The sequence below is a fragment of the Xiphophorus couchianus genome, chromosome 2, assembly GCF_001444195.1.
Source record: "Xiphophorus couchianus chromosome 2, X_couchianus-1.0, whole genome shotgun sequence".
Classification (NCBI taxonomy): Eukaryota; Metazoa; Chordata; class Actinopteri; order Cyprinodontiformes; family Poeciliidae; genus Xiphophorus; species Xiphophorus couchianus.
Window position 1 is genome coordinate 16,127,623 of NC_040229.1, and position 17,322 is coordinate 16,144,944.

Sequence of the window (17,322 nt, forward strand, 5' to 3'; positions counted from 1 at the left end):
AAAAATTGTGTTTGTTTGAGACAAACAAACACAGTTACAGTGATGTGATTCACATGGATTTTATAGTGAAGGGCAGATTATCTTGGTCTCTTTTAGGTTCAAACATGTAATTGTGTGTTGTTGTTTCTAAATACTAATTTCATAATGGTAAATGGACTGAATTTATATGTACATGTGCTTTTCCAATCATTTTGACCACTCAAAGTGCTTTACACTAGAGTCACATTCACCCATTCACACTCACTAAACTCACACATTTATACACCAATACACATTGTATCAGTGTATAAGCAGTTTGGGTTTAAGTGCCATCAACATGTGGCAGGAGGAAGCTAGAATCAAACCTACAATCGTCCTGTCACAAGACAACTACTCTACCTTCAGAGCCACAGTCACTCTGTACTAATTCTCAAATTCCACTGCATGTAACTGTAATTTATTTTTTGATAAAATGATTAAATGTAAAAAAAATTTTTAAAATAGTAAGACTAAACTTTATTTTTTCACATCTGGCCTCTGACTCTAAAATGTTGCATAGATGACACAAATGTCCATTTTTTTGTGGGTTGCAGTGAAAACTGAACTTTCTGGACCAAAATATTGTTAATTTGTACATTGGGAAAGAAAACCTGAATAAAAAGTCTGGAAAGCAAAAAGCATGCTTTTGTTTTTAACCTGAATTCATCTTGTTGCAGGGATGCAGGTGTTGGAATGGAATGGAGTTCCACTAACAGGGAAGACTTATGAAGAAGTGCAGTGCATTATGGGCAAGGCTGGTACAGAGGCGGAGCTCTGTGTGAGACTGTGAGTAACATCTGTCAATGTTTATCTCTCAGTCTCACTGGTACTCTCACATATTTTGTTGCAATAAGGCAACATTGCACCTTTGATCAGAATCTCTCCACCCCTCTGTTCATCTTATTTATTCATAACCTCTTTATCTGTCAGATTTTCAATGTGTGACTTATTGCTTCTAAGGCACACAATTTAAAATTCCATAATTTATTCTCTGTGAATCCAAGCAGTGACCTTAATATGCTGTCTGACCCTGAGCACCCACAGGCCCTGGATCACCATATCCAACTCAAGGCTGGTATGCATTAAAGATTTATTGATATGTCTCAATATGTTCACCTAAGCTACATGAACACAGCATAGAGTATGGTACATATTTCTCTCAGCAGGAGGTCAGCGATCTCCTGGTGTGGATCCTAAACAGTTAGCTGCAGAGCTCCAAAAGGTATCCCAACAGCAAACTCCTGACATAACAGGAATAGGGCCTGGGAGCTTCGGAGTCCTGTCCGCATTGGAACGTTCGGCCCTCCTCCACTCGGGCCCTGGGTCAGCAGCCTCAAGTGGGGTCCCAAGCCCTGGGCAACCGGGATCCCCTGCCATCAACAAGAAACAACGCCACAAGGTAGCTCACAACCTAAAAGGCTACTCATAGCAGCAGTTGTATAACCGAAAGTGGGACACACCAAAGAACTGCCACCTTTGGCTGAAATGACTGCTAATGAGTGCAAGCCTGATGTTTGCTATTTCTGGGAATGTGTCTTTCACATTCTTTGGAGAGCTCCTTTATAAAGCCTCATTCAAAGGTTCCTGAGCATGAATGGACAGCTTAAGGTCACACCACAGGCATCTCAATCAGATTTAAGTTCAGACTCACTCCAATACCTTTTTTATAGCTTTTTAGGTCAAATATGAGGTAAGCCATTCTTTTTGGTATGGTTAACATTGGTAGCTGTTTTTAAATATTTCTTATTGTTGAACATTGAATCTGCTGAAGTGGGAAGTGTTTATTTTTATTTTTTTTATCTCTTGGATGAACATGCAATGTACTCTTTGAGTAAGTTGGGAAGGCTGGCAACTCCTGGTAAGGTTTATCATTGTCCATATTTTCTCCATCTGAAGATCTAATATTCTGATTTGCTGCAGTCCCAAATCATTAGAAATTGCTCAACAACATTTTCCGGAGTGCCATATGTCAAGAATTTGTTATTTCCTGTTCTTAAGTTTTTGGTAATTATTGGTAGACATTTAGCCTGCTTCATGCTATCAGACAGTCATATCTTGATTCTGCTGGACTCAATAAGATCTGGAGATGGCAAGTAAAGTTGAACTAAGCATTCTGAAAAATGTTAATCCCTGTTAAATAATGATTTAAACAATATTTGAAAACAACATTTGTATTACTCTTAGGCCATATTTGAAAGGGGTGGTTTATTCATTTCCCAGGCACATAGTACCATTTTATAGCACAATCAATTAGCTATGTTACCTGTCATAAGTTGAAATTATCAGAATACTGCATATGTCTGAGATGACTTAAAAGAAATTTGACTTGGCAATTTAACACCTTGAAATTGGGCCTCTGCCTCTGTATTACTTTGTTGTCTGCTACCAGTGCAGGTGTATGGCAAGTGTCACTGAATGATAACAAATAATTAATAAAACATTTTTGGAAGAGGCTTCTTGCTGTGAGCAGACTGTGCTTATCACCACACCACTGTGCCTTTCTTCTGTAACTTTGCAGGACGTTCTGCCAGTACACTATATTGTTCATGTGGTAAAATCTCTCCAGAAGCTTGCAGATCTAAATGGGAGATACTGGCATTTTCAGAACAGGCACAGTTTCTGATAATGTGGTTATAACTTTCCTTTATAGGCCAAGTCAAAATATGTGTGTATGTGTGTGTTTGTTCACAAAATCACAAGCAAGTAACCTTATTATTCCCTATTTCTTTTTTTCTAGCCAACAGAGGTGATGAAAGCACCTCATCCCATCACTGGAGAAATTCAGGTAGTAAATTTAGATTTTTATTTAATTCTTCTGAGATCAAACAAAGGAATACTGATCTGCCAGTGTGAGCCACTCATTTCCCTCTGCTTTGTCCAACAGCTCCAGATTAACTATGACAGAAATCTGGGAAACTTGATCGTACATGTTCTGCAGGCAAGAAACTTGGCCCCCCGAGAAAATGACGGTTACTCTGACCCTTTCGTGAAGGTCTACCTTTTACCAGGGAGAGGGTGAGCTCTAAAAGGACTTCAGTTTGGACTGAGGTCTTGTCCGTGTTTGCCTGTTTGCTTTCAAGTCTGCCTTAGTTTCTCTCCCCCAGTTTTTTATCACTTTGTAAGTGTTCTGTATAACACTGACTAACCCCTTGAGTTTGTCTGGGAGAAGGACATGATGATATGAGGCAGTCTTTTGTCCTGCATTATTGATTATTTGGATTTTATATTTTACAGAATTACCCAAAATATTATATTTAGATCTTTGTTAGAACGTGTCATAATAGCTATTATATGTACTTGCATCCGCATTTGTATCCCTTGAACGTTTTAACATTTTGTCTCTTTACAACCACAAACATATCAATGTATTTTATTAGGAATTTATGTAATAGAACTTTGCAAAGTTGCAAATAATTATGGATTTAAAGAAAAAGATAAAGTGACAACGCCACTTTAAAGATTCTGATGTCTGTAAAGATTAGATGTCTGGAGAAATCTAAAGCTCAGGTGGGAACCTGACTTAAACTCATGGGTGTCTCAATGTCCTGTGCTGCAGTGTGTGCAGTGTTTAAGATTCGAAGGATCATGCCATGTAGGTTATTGAATACTGACATGACGTTATCATTCTGTTGAGAAAAGTCATATAGACATAGCTGTAGAAACTTGTAGTTGCTGGTTTTGGATCTGCCTGTAGTTTTAGCAATAGCAACGGATTAAGTGAACAAAGTCATTCAGTCCGTGTTGGCTACTCCTCCAAATATTGAATTAACATTAACAACTTGGCACTTTCTCTTCCCAGTGGAAGACAGTTGTTTACTAAGGGCAATTTCCGGAAAGTGTCATAGTCCAACTGGCATCAAAGGCACATGTTAGCAATTGGGTAAAACTTAATATCTCAACACAGTCCATGCCTCTGGGCAGCAATTATGTTCACAATAGCTGATAGCCCAGGCCATAGGCCCAGACCCTCTGTATGAATGAATAAATAAGTCTGGAGAAGTGGCTGGTTTTTACTAGGCCAGTCCGAAACTAATATCGCTGCAGTCACATGCGCAGTCCTGTTCCAAATTTAGCATTTTGACATAATTTAAGATCAGCTCCATTATGTGTGATGGGGACGTGTCATGTTTGAAAAAAAAAAAAACAACAAAAAAAACATTCATTTTCTGCCCACATTTACAATAAAATAGCCTCTGTCATGAGGTGATAGAAATTTCTGGTTTACTTGTGCTAGTGGTTCAGTTGAAGGAGCTGCGATTGAACTGCAGATGTGAGTAAGGCATATTTTTATCTTTGCTGGAAAGAAGTAGTACAAAAAATACAAAAAGTAGTATTAGTTACTACTGCGTGTTGATCTGTCACATAAAATCCTAATACAATACATAATTTCTAACTGTTACAAAGCTCGCTCTCCTAATTCATGTAATTTGACTTAGTCATTACTTTTTTTACCCTAATGTCTCCACAGTTTCTACCTTATATCTGTTCCTCTCTCTTCCCAGGAGAGTGTGAATAACAAGAAAGAATCAATAAGGCTTTTAGCTGCTGTCTAACAATATCTGTTCTAAGATAATGGCCCCATCAGGTCTGTTTATGAGTTTACGCTCTCTCTTAACCTAGAGGCAACATAAGTTAAAAAGGAAAGCTAATTTAAAATACTTTTGCTCCTCGACCTCTTTGGGTTGAGGAGCATTTTAAAATCCATTTGTCTGACACAAGCAGAACAGAGCACATTCAGGGTACTTCACCAGCAATATTCATTCATTGTCAGGGTTTTTCGACTCTTTTCTAACATATATCATTTGGACACAAAACAAGTGATGCATAATGCAGCAAATATTGATTGCCTCAGCTCTCAATCCTTTACTGCTTTTTCTTTGTGCACTCTGGGCTTCTCTGACTGTTATTCGTATTTTTTTGCCTTTCTTGTTTGTGATATCTGCCCTCCTCTTCCTCTTCTGGACTCCCTCAGCCAAGTCATGGTTGTCCAGAATGCAAGGTAGTGTGGTGCTGACCTTTTCTTTTCAGTTGATATATTGTATTCTTTTGGGGATGTTTTCTAGTGGTTTTCCATCCTTCTGTTGTGGCCTTTGTTGTTTGTCCAGTTATATTCTTTATTTCACTCTGTTTTGACAACACTCATACCACTGCATTCTCCCTCAATTTCATGCTTCTAGCTTTCAAAAACTCCTAAATTCTTATCTTTGACATTTTTCTTCCATAAAAGCATCTCGGTCTAAATAAACAACGCTTAAATAACAACTCTGTTTGTTTATGAAGTCACACTTAGTATTGACCATTGTACCAGCATTTACAAATCTAATTCATAATCCAAGTATATTTTTTCTAGTAAATATTTTCCAGGGACCGAGCTGGGAAATGTATTAGCTCGTTATTCATTTTAACTGAATTCTGATTACTTTAATTGCTGTATGTCATGAATCATCAGTGCTGATAACAAGAGAAGGACCAAGTATGCACAGAAGACAACAAATCCAGAATGGAACCAGACTGTCATCTACAAGAACATCCATTTGGAGCAGGTACTCTGCACATGTACATATAATATATTATGTGTACAGTCATGAACATCCAACAAGACTTTGCGGTTAGACTGCCGTCCACTGTGAGCTAAGGAGGTGTCTCAGCCTATTATAAATCAAATGAATATGAATCAAATGATTCAGTCCTTGTGGCTTCGCTTCGGGGATGCTTTCAGTATCCCAATGAAGCCTGTTACTAGTACCCTTAGAAGATTGAGTACAGAAATGTCAGCTACATAATTTCAACAGCTCAGCAATGTTCATCAAGGAATAATGTGCTCCCTGGAGGCACCCTGGGGTAGCCAGATTGTAGCCCAGGAGAGCTGTGGCTACAATCAAGTAGCTTGATATTCTCACTATGTGAATATGTGTGAATGGAAATTACTAATTTCATTGTAAAGATTCTTTGAGAACCATTTGAGGATTGAAAAGTGCTATATAAGTCTGATATCATTTCCTTGTTTGCACATAATGCACGTTGGAAGATATGCAATGTGATTCCCTCCTTCCTTGCTGAATAAATCCACTTCTGTCGAGTTTGCAATACCTGACGGTTTTGACAAGATTTCTTAAAAAGACAAATAAATATAGTTATACCATTATAAAAACATGTTCTTTCATGTCACCTAATTGCATAATAATTACATCTCAGTCTCTGACCATCTGTTCTCTTTCCTTCTCCCTATCTAGTTAAAGAAAAAGACACTGGAAGTAACAGTGTGGGACTATGACAGATCCTCCTCCAATGACTTTCTTGGAGAAGTAAGTGCTGCTTCACATTTAATGTTTCTCTCACACAAGGTTTCTTTTTCCCAGATTTATTTTCTTGATGGATATTCTTTTCAAATATTGTTACTATCTCTCTCTCTCTCTCTCCAGACAGACAGACAGACAGACAGACAGACAGACAGACAGACAGACAGACAGACAGACAGACAGACAGACAGACAGACAGACAGACAGACAGACAGACAGACAGACAGACAGACAGACAGACAGACAGACAGACAGACAGACAGACAGACAGACAGACAGATAGATAGATAGATAGATAGATAGATAGATAGATAGATAGATAGATAGATAGATAGATAGATAATTGTCTTTGATGGGTGAACAAACTCCTGCCTAACATCAGTAGCTGTTAGTGATCAGTAGCGCACAGCTGGCAGATGTTCAGTGTACTACAGAGCAGAAAGCTGACGTCGTTGTTTCTCCCTACATCCAGTGGGTGGCGCAGGTTGCTACAATCAATAGTAGCCACACAGACACACCCGCTAGAAGGAAACAATGAAAGTACAACACTTTCATTCTATTGGCTGAGAGGTTGCCAGGTGACTGTGCCAAAAGGCAGTTCTGTGTTCCAGAAGTGAGCAGAGAGTCCAAGCAGAGACTAAGTCTGAGCGTGAGAAGTTTTGAGTACAAGCTTTACAAGTTTTGAGAAGAAAGACATGAAGTCCTGCTTTCAAAATGATATTGTAAGCAAAATTATTGAAAGTTTTGAGAACAAAAGACATGGAATCCTGTTTTCAGACTGAAAATGTGTGCTCTTGGATTATGGCACAAAAATTCCACCAAGCGAGCAGAGAGTTTTGCAAGTGAAGATTTGCTCTGAGCAGAGACTAAGTCTGAGTGCAAGGAGAAGTTTTAAGTACAAACATTACAAGTTCTGAGAAGAGAGACATAAAGTCCTGCTATTAAAATAAAAAATGTAAGAAAAGTATTAAAGATTATGACAACAAAATACATGAAATCTTGCTTTTGGACTGAAATGTGTGCTCTTGGATTATGGCACAAAAATTCCTCCATAAGGAAATTGTCATAAAACATTAGGGAGCAGACAGGATGATGTAGATCAAAACACACCAGAGAGTGTAGGAATAACACCAAGGGGTTAAGTAGTAAAACAAAATCCACCTCACTGATCACTGTTGAATCCATTATCCTGAAATGAGAAGTGTGTTACTTTCCCCCCCCCTTTTTTAATGTCTCCATATGTTGTAAAATGGGGGCAAGAAAAATGCCTTTACATTTTGGAAGCCATGTGACATGTTCCTTCAATTTCATAATGATGTGCCATTTTGTGTTGCACTGTCAAATAACACCCGAATGAAAACATTGATGTTTCTTGTTTAGTTATGGGAAAATACAAAAAGATTTAGGTATGCATATTTCACAAGAACTGTGTTGCAGTATTATTTTGGCATCTACTGTACATATCTATCTGTTCTTTTTAATTGTAATATTGTGTGTGAACTTGACTGCGTTTCAGGTTCTGATTGACTTGTCAAACACAGCTCAACTGGACAACACTCCCCGCTGGCTGCCTTTGAAAGAGCAGACTGAAAGCATCGAACAGAGCAGAAGTCACCATGCTTCCCAAGCTCCACCAGGGTCTGGGTCAGGACAGGGTCATGGTCAGGGACATTTCACATGTCAGGGTCATGTGTCAGGATCTGGACAGGGACATGGAATGGGACAAAGTCAAGGACCAGGACAGGGAGATCTGAGTCATGATTCACCTAAGAACTCTGTGATCAAGAGCAGAAGCCATGGAATCTTCCACGACCCAGCCAAAGGTAAAATACATCAATTTCACATATATGCATTTTAAATATCAAAATTATTTGCATAAAACACTGAAATATGTATCACTGCCTTGATTAGACTTTATTTGGTTTAAAAACTGTTGCATGGTACAAGCAGATCAGCCAAAGTAAATTTTTCATCCTCCAGACATGCAAATGTTACCTTTGGAAAAGTCCCACAGCAGCCCGGGCAGCTCCAAGTCTTCCTCTGATGGCCAACTGCGCTCGCATGGCCCATCCCGAAGTCAAAGCAAGAGTAGTGTCACTCAAGCCCACCTTGAAGATGCTGGGATAGCCATTGCTGCCGCAGAGGCTGCCGTGCAGCAGTCCCGCCTGCAACCAAGTAAATCCTTCCCCTCCCCATGACACAACTCCTATGACTTGCTTCCTTTTTCTCCATGCATGCAAGTTTTGTTGAGACTGTTTAATTAAACCTGAATTGTTCTGCATTGACCTCCTTAACATTTACCTTTGAACTCTGCTTGGGTCATATTTTCTTTCTGGGCACAAATTGTTTTATTGAAAATGGTAGTCTAAAATGAATTTCTGTCAGAAAATAAATCTTTTAAAAGTAACTAATATACTATGACAATAAACAAACCAGGAGCTATTTTAAAGCACAAAAAGTAGGTATAACATATATAACATAACATCATGTTCACCATAACATAATATCAAAAACAAGACAAATAGGACAGCTTACATTTTGATAGTAATTTTTAGAATAATGTGAAAAAGTAACTTACAAGATCACAATTGATTACAGAGAACAAATTGCAATAAGGATACGTTTAATTGTAATATAGGCCTCAAATTATCTCAAAGAATACCTCCCCTAACTACTCTGTTTTTGGAAGTAGTGTGCATGTGTCAATCCCAAGATTATGGTTTCTCATTACAACGCTTGTTTGGAGATATTCTGAATGCAGAAACCAAATTGGGATGGCATCCCCTTACATTACTTATTTTCTTCATATCTTAATGTAAGTAAAACTACATCTATATGCACTCAATGTTTTTAATCTGTGGGATTTCCTGAACTCAACCTAAACTTCAACCCCTTTCTAAGATAAGTCTGCCTATTTTTGGAGCTTTTTAAGCATGCAGCTACAGACTCCCTTGCAACCCTTTTGTGGCTACTAAAAACTTTGTTGTGTCACAATACTGCTCTATATGTGCATGTATGACATGAATGAACCCCAGAAAAAAGAAATCACAAAAGACACACACACGCACGAATGAAACACCATCTTCCAACCCTATCCAGTCCTATCCTATTCCCGCACTTTAAACAAACGGGCCACAAATGTGAGACTGACCAAGTCATATCAAGAAACACCAAGAGGTTTCAAAAGCCGTCTGGAGTCTCACTCTACACTCACCGGCCAGTGAGAGTAAAGCTTTCGGCTAACCCATGAGAGCAGCTGAACTATCAAAGGAAGGTGAGGCAACATTAAATAAATGTACTGTCTAAATACCCTGATAAACATAACCAATCATAAAGTCATAAAGTAAATCAGTTAAAGTAACACTAACCTGGAGAAAAGTAAAATATATTTACCAAAAAAACAAACTATGGGAATGATGTAGTAAAATACTACCACTATTTTATGAACTAGTTCTACAAATAATCCTTTAACTACCGTTAGTTTGCTTTCAGATTAAGACTTATCTGCTTTCTTTTGGTGAAAATACATCTGTGTTCAAAATAATAGCAGGTCAACATCATTAACCACATAAGTTTTAAAATAAATTATGCTTCTACATTGAAAATAGTATACATGTTGATGTAGTAGCATAGTAGAAAAACAACAGGCCTAGCAGTCATTACAGTGACACTGCTCATCCTGTGTAACTGAATTATAGTGAAAGAAACATGTGTAGGCAACAGGCTTAGCCAGACATCCCTTACCCTGACCCTCACCCTGGGGGATCATAGTGTGATCTTAGGTCAGAAGTAATATACTGTATATATGTATAGTCCCTCCAGTGCAATCTGGCTCTGCCCTGGTGTCTCCTCTAGGTGGAACATTAATTTCTCTTGCTACCAGACAGAGATGTTAAGGATGCTTCCTGTTTAGATGCCTGAACCACCTCAAATGACTCCTTTCAATGTAAGGAAGCAGTAGTCTAAACACCCACCTGGATGACAGAGCTCCTCTTCCTATGTGAGGAGCTCTCACATAGGCCACTCTACAGAAGAAGCTAATTTCAGCCGAGAAAGTCTGAAGTAGATGGATGAGTAAATCAAGAGCTTCGCTTTATGAATCCTTCTACACCACGACATACCAGAGCTATCCATTCACTGCTCCTTCTTACCATCTCTCAGGAGCAAGACACCAAGATAATTAACTTTCTCTGCTTAAGGTAAAGACTGAACCCTCCTCCAATAGAGGAGGGTTCCTCACAGAGCTCCCCGACTCACCTCTTCCTGTTTAATTTCATTGTAAGAAAAACTCAAGTCCTTCTCAGGTTTCAGAGCTGAAACTGCATGTGGCGATGTATCCAACTCTAGTTGGCAACACTCAACTTCAAAGTCCAGTTTTAGTGTCTTTACTGTGAGTGAAATGACATTCAACATCCCAGTGGCCAGTTTCGCCATAGAATACCCGATCAATGCCAGAGCCCAAGACAAAAGCTCTCAGAGCTTTTGTCTTTGTCTTCACAGGCTTGCTTTACCAGTACACACATGACCACATATCAGTTCAATGAGTCACAGGAAATCTAAATCTTTAACTTTTTCACTTTGTACAGAAAAGGTTAGGAGATTGTAAAGACTAAGACACTGCTAACTTTTGTAACAATCCATTATACAAAGCTGCTCTCTTTCTGTAAGGTGATTTACAAATGTGATAGCTTTTTTCATATTTTAGTTTGTAACAGCTTGTGTTGTGATTTTTATTCATCTGTATATTTGGAAAAAACATAGAATTTTGAGGTGTACTCGTTTTTAAGCACATTGCTATTATTTTCAACACAATTGTATTTGCTTTCTATAAACTGACCAAACTTAACAATCCAGTCATTTAAACTGCTCTTCAGCTTAAAGATGGGGAGTCTAAGTTAGAGGTTATAGTATTATTGTTGTGGTGTTTCATCTTTTTGACATGTTTGCAAATGTGAAGCTTTGTGTAGATATATAGGCAGAGTGACAGACAAATCCACTGACTGACTATTGGATAGAGTGATGGGTTGAATCTCATTGTCACATTGTGTTTTGTCACTCACAGGACCGGGACACCGACTAGGTGATGTCTCAGGGTCAGTGGTGCTGTCTGCCCCAAGCCTTGTTGGAGATGCCTACGGTGGTCTGGATGGGGAAGAAGGGGTGGGCATTGGAGTGGACAGTGCCATTTTTCAAGTCCCACGAATGTAAGATTTTTTTTTTTGTATTGTATTTTTAGCATTCTATGCATCCAACAATAATTTTCACAGCCTAACAAATGCTGGTTTTGAGTAAAATTGTGTTCTTTCACTGCAGTGGTAATACTATTCCTAATGGTACCGACAAAAATCAACAAATCACTCCAGAAAATGAAGGCAAGCTTATTTTTATTTTTATTTTTTTGGTTGTAGGTCTCCCCCTGCTGGGTAATTTAAGCACTTTCAAAGTCTTACTAAACCCTGCTTGAACAGTGTTTTCATAACACATGCTCTGTTAAGTGATCATTGTTAGTTTACTGCATTAATTCTACATAATTACTAAATGCATGTCTTGAAAAAGTGGAAGGGGAGTGGATGTCACACTATCCTATCCATTGTCATAACTACATCTACTCTTCATGTAGCTCATATGTCACAATAGTCCCCTCCCCCATCTCCAGTTTCCGCTTGTAACAAAAGCCTAAGGTCATGTAAGGCTGTAAGCTGGTTATTGTTACACAGATGAGGGTCAACAAGTCATTACGATGGAGTCTGGCAAACTCATGTCTCTAAATTTATTTATATTTTCCTCTGAAGCCAGACTAACAGACTAAAATTTTATATTAAAATGTGTAAATAAAATTGTCTTTGGAATTCCAATTTAATGGTATCAACCTGCCTAGTAAATGAAGGTATCAAAATGTGCAAATTACAAACATTTATTTTTCTTTTATTGTCAGGTGGAAAAACTCAAGTAATTGGGGAAATTAAGGTTGCTCTTAAGAAGGAAGTGAAGACGGAGGGAGACCAGCTGGTCCTAGAAATCCTTCAGTGCAGAAATATCACTTATAAGTTCAAAAGCCCGGACCATCTGCCAGGTTGGAAAAACTACTTTACATTTATTTTTGCCATCTAAAATAATGCATGTATGTACCTGTATGTTAATATGATTGTACATAGGGGTGTATGTATAATGCCTTGTAAAAGTATTAATACCTTTTTCACATATATTTTTGGCCTGCATCCACAAATTATCTTCTATAAGAATGTTCAAGTTTGGACCAATGGAAAATCTGTGTGAAGACTTAAAAACTGATCAGTACAGAAGTTCTTATATCAATCTCACTGATCTCAAACTATTTTGTAAAGAAGGTTAGGCAGATGATTTAGTCTCTAGAAAACAGCCTCAAAAAAAAAAAAGAAAACCTACAATGTATTCAGTGCATTGTGCATTTCACATTTTCACTTGAGCAAGACTTTAAAAATACATTTTGTGCTCCTTTCGCTTCACAATTAAGCACTGCTTTGTGTTGATTAATTACATAAAATCCCAATCAAATTTGTCTCCTAACTTGACAAAATCTGAAAAGTTGAAAAGGTAGGAATGATTTTGCAAGGCATGTTAAGTATCTATGACTGTATTCAAGTAGCTATGGAAATATTTATTTAAAATATCTCAAAGTATAAATCTATAGATGGATGTGGTACTGTTCACCTTATGTGACTTTATATTTTGTAATAATTACACTGCATTACATTTGAGTGTTGAATTATGCTACATTTAGTGACACTGTCTTACATTTTGTACGCCATATTATGTGATGTTTTTTTAAGCTTGAGTTGAATTCACGCTTATTTATATTGTATTAAAATTTTTTAAACCTCCCTCCAGACCTATATGTCAAGTTGTATGTGGTTAATGTAGCCACTCAGAAGAGGATCATCAAGAAAAAGACCAGAGTTTGTCGACATGACCGAGAGCCTTCCTTTAATGAGACCTTCAGATTCCCCCTCAACCCAACGGGACATTCAATACAGGTACAAAGGATAAATTGTAAATCCTAAAAATGACATGTGAAGAAAAATCTTTAAAATTTTTGTGCACAGTTTAAGTTTACATTTTAGTCACCATGCTATGTCTAGTTTAACAACTTTGTCAAATCTCTCTTAACATAGTACTGGAAATAAATTGTAGTTTAATCAATAGTAGCTTTAATTGTGTTACCCTAAAACACCTATTTTGTTAATATACAACAAAACACATGCAACTGTATTGTGCCCAAAAAGATGAGAAATTTGTTTTATTTTTAATGTACTTTCAGCTGTTCTTGGTGTCCAACGGTGGGAAGTTTGTGAAGAAGACTTTGATAGGTGAAGCCTACATCTGGCTTGACAAGGTGGACATGAGGAAGAGAGTGGTCAGCTGGCACAAACTGTTCGTCAGCTCTAACTTGACTAACCCTTGAGTGCAAAACAGCAATTTGAAAGAAATAATAGGCAAAAGGGAAGAAAGAAGACAAAAGAGTAACATAACAGAAATATTAAAGAAATTATGTATTGAGTTTATAGATCTTTAGATGAAGGGAACTATGTGACGATAGCATTGCATGTCTTGTCAGTCCAACACTGCCAGCGCATGTTTCCCTCTTCTAATGTCAGTTCTCTTTAGACTTTGCGTGGATTCAAACATGCAAAGGCAGCTGCAGACTGATATTTCCCTGCAATATGGCTTAAAGACAGTTATGTTTTTGATAACATAGTTCAGTTGTATGATCCATAAGAATAATTTTGATATTGCACGAGAGAACTTCACCAACTAGCTCAAGAAAAAGTTAGACAATTTTGATTAATTTAAAAAATGTATGTAATTGTTACGAAACTTTACAGACATCAGTGGTGTGGAATGCATAATTATTTTTTAATGACAGAACTTCTAATTTATGTCTGAAAAAATATGAGACTGTTGAACTTTTGCTGTGGGATGAAGATGAACTGTACAGCACTTCTAACATTTCTGTTATCCCACATGCAGACCACAGAGCATATCAAAGAATTGTACAGTGTGATATATTAAAACCTTAAAATTAACATATACAGAATATAACTAAATACAACACGGAGTATAAGAGTTATTCTCTTGTTGTCAGATTATATTATCAGATAATATCAACAAAATTTCTAGGTTGAGGCAGTGGGTGGCGCACTGACAATCCAGTAATCTAATGTAAAAGCAGTCCTCATAACATTTAGGTGAATATGGACCTTTGTGAGCTCAAGGTAGGCCATATTGTCACACTGATGCACGTCTGTGTTGAACAGGCCACCAATCATGGGCCAAGTCAACATCAATGGATAAATTATATAACACAAGCTATTTAGGGGGGAGACTAGAAAAAAGAATAGCATCTTGCACATGCTGTGTTGAATGTAACAAATGTTACAATTGTTCAGAATGACAGACGTTTACACATCTGTGTCATTTGTGCAACATTTTACTCTTAGTTTGCTGCAGTTTTTTCCTCTGTGTAGGTCTCTTCATGTTATCATTGTTGCTATGGACATGTAAATGATAGAAGTTGTGTCAAAACCACGTGTAAATCTAGAAGCTCTGTGTGACTGCTCTGCTGTCTCTGTGTTAGCAAAGACCTTCTATTTTGGCTTTATCTGGAAATAATTTCAAAATGTAGATAAAAAAAAAAAAAGTCAAATGCTCCTCTGTGTCTCTGGCTGTAAAACACACAAAAACGTTTTATCTCAGTGACTCCTGTTAAACACAGTGGACCAGCATCTTTCACTGCCTGTGATCAAATTATTTTCTCAGGCATGATCAGGGTCAGAGGAACACATAGAGCCAAGTCTCAGTACCCATGTGTATGCAGGGGACCCATATATGTATGTTCTTGTTCATATTTTAATATTTTGCAACCACATCAATAAAATCAGAAAAGAAGATAAAGAAAAAAATGTGAGAAAAAAAATTAAAGAGAACTACTGTCAGTGTGTTTAATTGTAAAGCAGGGCTGATACAACTTTCCATCAAGAAACACACAAAGAGCAAGATGTCACTCATACATTAAGGTATAGTGCAGAAGATACCATACTCAAAATGGTAAAATATTTGTTGTGCCATCCACTACTTATTTCCTTTTTATGTATTAAAGGGGGGGTATTATGTAAAATAATTTTTTAGTTTTATATAATGTTATGTTATTCCCTCATCAAAACATCCTTGGAGTGTTGCTTTGATTCTTTCAAGCGTGTTTGAGAAATCCTTGAATGTACAGTGGCAGCCATTCGGGGGTAACTATACACTTGCTCGTACAAAGTGTCGCTTATTTACCCAAAGCTCCAGCTTGAAGCTGCTTCTGCTCAACACCCCTGAACCCACGCGCCTTTCCAACTCTGCTCCATCAGACTAGCAGCAGCAGCAGTTAGAAAACTCTTGGTGGAACTGCACATCTGCTGAGCATACAAACTATTTCTCAATCCAACGCTCCTAAGACTGCTTGACTTCCATGATGATGAAAACAGCATCATGGAAGGGCATTGTTATGTTGACATGCTGAAGGTGGAGTGTTAGAAAGAGTACAAGAAGCTTCTTAGACACAATGACCAATTCTGAGGCGTCAAATTGGAAAGTCAAAATTCTTTTAAGTTATTTTTGATATATGCAGCATTTTCACAACTGACTGTAACGTAGTTACTTGATTGTGCTATAAAATGGCACTATGTGCCTAAAAAATACATAATACCGCCCCTTTAAATATATTTCTATATTTATTGATTTTTGTATTTTCTTCTTTTGTTACATTTTTCCAAGAACCATTAGTTCTTTTAAGGTAACTCTATGCAACATATGTATTTGAATGCATTTGTGTTATATTCTGTGAACATATCGTCTATAAATGTCCTGTAGAAAAGTAACTATGATTTGTACATTTGGTGAGAGAAAAATATTAAATATCTTTATTTTGTACTTATTTTAGTATATATTGATGCTAACTACAGTTAACATCTACATTGAGCTTGTGCACTTTATTACAATGTTTGTTTTTTTGTCTCGTTTTAATTGTCGGGACATTCCGAATTACATGGTTTGTGTCTCTGCACTAACAATTAAATGAATCACAGTGTATGTGGTATGTGATGGCAGGAACTATTGTAGTGTACATTTTGTATCTATGTGGCAAAAGATAAACATATAAACATGTAGAGGTTTCCCAAAAGGGATGCACAATCTCCAGTGAAATCAACTACTCCATACACATAGTGTACTGAACAGTCTGTGTACACAGTGCAGTAAATAAGATCTCATCTTATTGCCCAGTCATGACTGTCAAACCTCTTGTGTTTCATTAGACTTCATTCTAAAAACTGTTTAAGATCAACCGTTGCCTGTAATTGTGAACCCATTCATTTGTTGTTGTCTTGAGGGGTGTGAATGTGCTCAAGTTGTTTGACATGTGTACATAAAGTGTTTATTTTCTACAATGACTGAATGTTTATATGTCTGAGGTTTGAGCATGTGAGTGTTAAAAAAAAATACAAAGCAAATCTAAATCACAGAACACTTGTAATTGTACAGCAGTGGGTGTCTAGAGTCCTTTAAGGAGAGTTGAGACTTCATAAAAACATGTGCTGTCCACTGATGATTATTAGTGAGATTATATCCTCGAACCTGCAAAAAGAACTTACAAGGTGGTAAAAAAAAAAAGAAAAGAATCTGTTCAACTTAAGTAGTTGTCTGGAACTTTTAGTTTTGGATGTTGCATGTTTTGTTGATGGTTTGTCTGTATTTTGACCACAGATTATGTTTCAAAACAGAGAAAATATGTATAGATTTATCTGTATGCTGAGTGTAAAGAGATATGCTTGTAAAATTGTCTTGTTTTTCACTCAGTGTAAAAACAAAGCATATAATGTTATGGTTTTGTGGTTGTACACGGGGTGTGTTGAGATATGCAAATTGTGTTGTAAAAAAAACATTTCCCTTGAGTCAAAAGAATAAATATTAAGAGCTATATTGCAAA

General features: G+C 37.2%; 1 protein-coding gene across 5 annotated transcripts in view; it reads left to right on the forward strand.

The window, feature by feature from the left end:
• The window catches only part of pclob (piccolo presynaptic cytomatrix protein b), a 64,367-nt gene extending 47,045 nt beyond the window's left edge, over nt 1-17,322 (forward strand). For 2 of the 5 annotated variants that reach the window (XM_028037003.1, XM_028037028.1), the window contains 15 exons: nt 696-804; nt 1,023-1,093; nt 1,182-1,417; nt 2,756-2,803; nt 2,903-3,033; nt 4,991-5,017; nt 5,468-5,561; nt 6,252-6,323; nt 7,834-8,140; nt 8,298-8,492; nt 11,380-11,521; nt 11,631-11,689; nt 12,253-12,390; nt 13,185-13,330; nt 13,615-17,322. In XM_028037003.1, coding sequence (XP_027892804.1) covers nt 696-804; nt 1,023-1,093; nt 1,182-1,417; nt 2,756-2,803; nt 2,903-3,033; nt 4,991-5,017; nt 5,468-5,561; nt 6,252-6,323; nt 7,834-8,140; nt 8,298-8,492; nt 11,380-11,521; nt 11,631-11,689; nt 12,253-12,390; nt 13,185-13,330; nt 13,615-13,758 — 1,919 coding nt within the window. In that variant the 3' untranslated portion in view covers nt 13,759-17,322. The remainder of the gene's footprint in view (nt 1-695; nt 805-1,022; nt 1,094-1,181; nt 1,418-2,755; nt 2,804-2,902; nt 3,034-4,990; nt 5,018-5,467; nt 5,562-6,251; nt 6,324-7,833; nt 8,141-8,297; nt 8,493-11,379; nt 11,522-11,630; nt 11,690-12,252; nt 12,391-13,184; nt 13,331-13,614) is intronic. The other 3 variants (XM_028037011.1, XM_028037019.1, XM_028037036.1) reach the window with 3 other exon arrangements.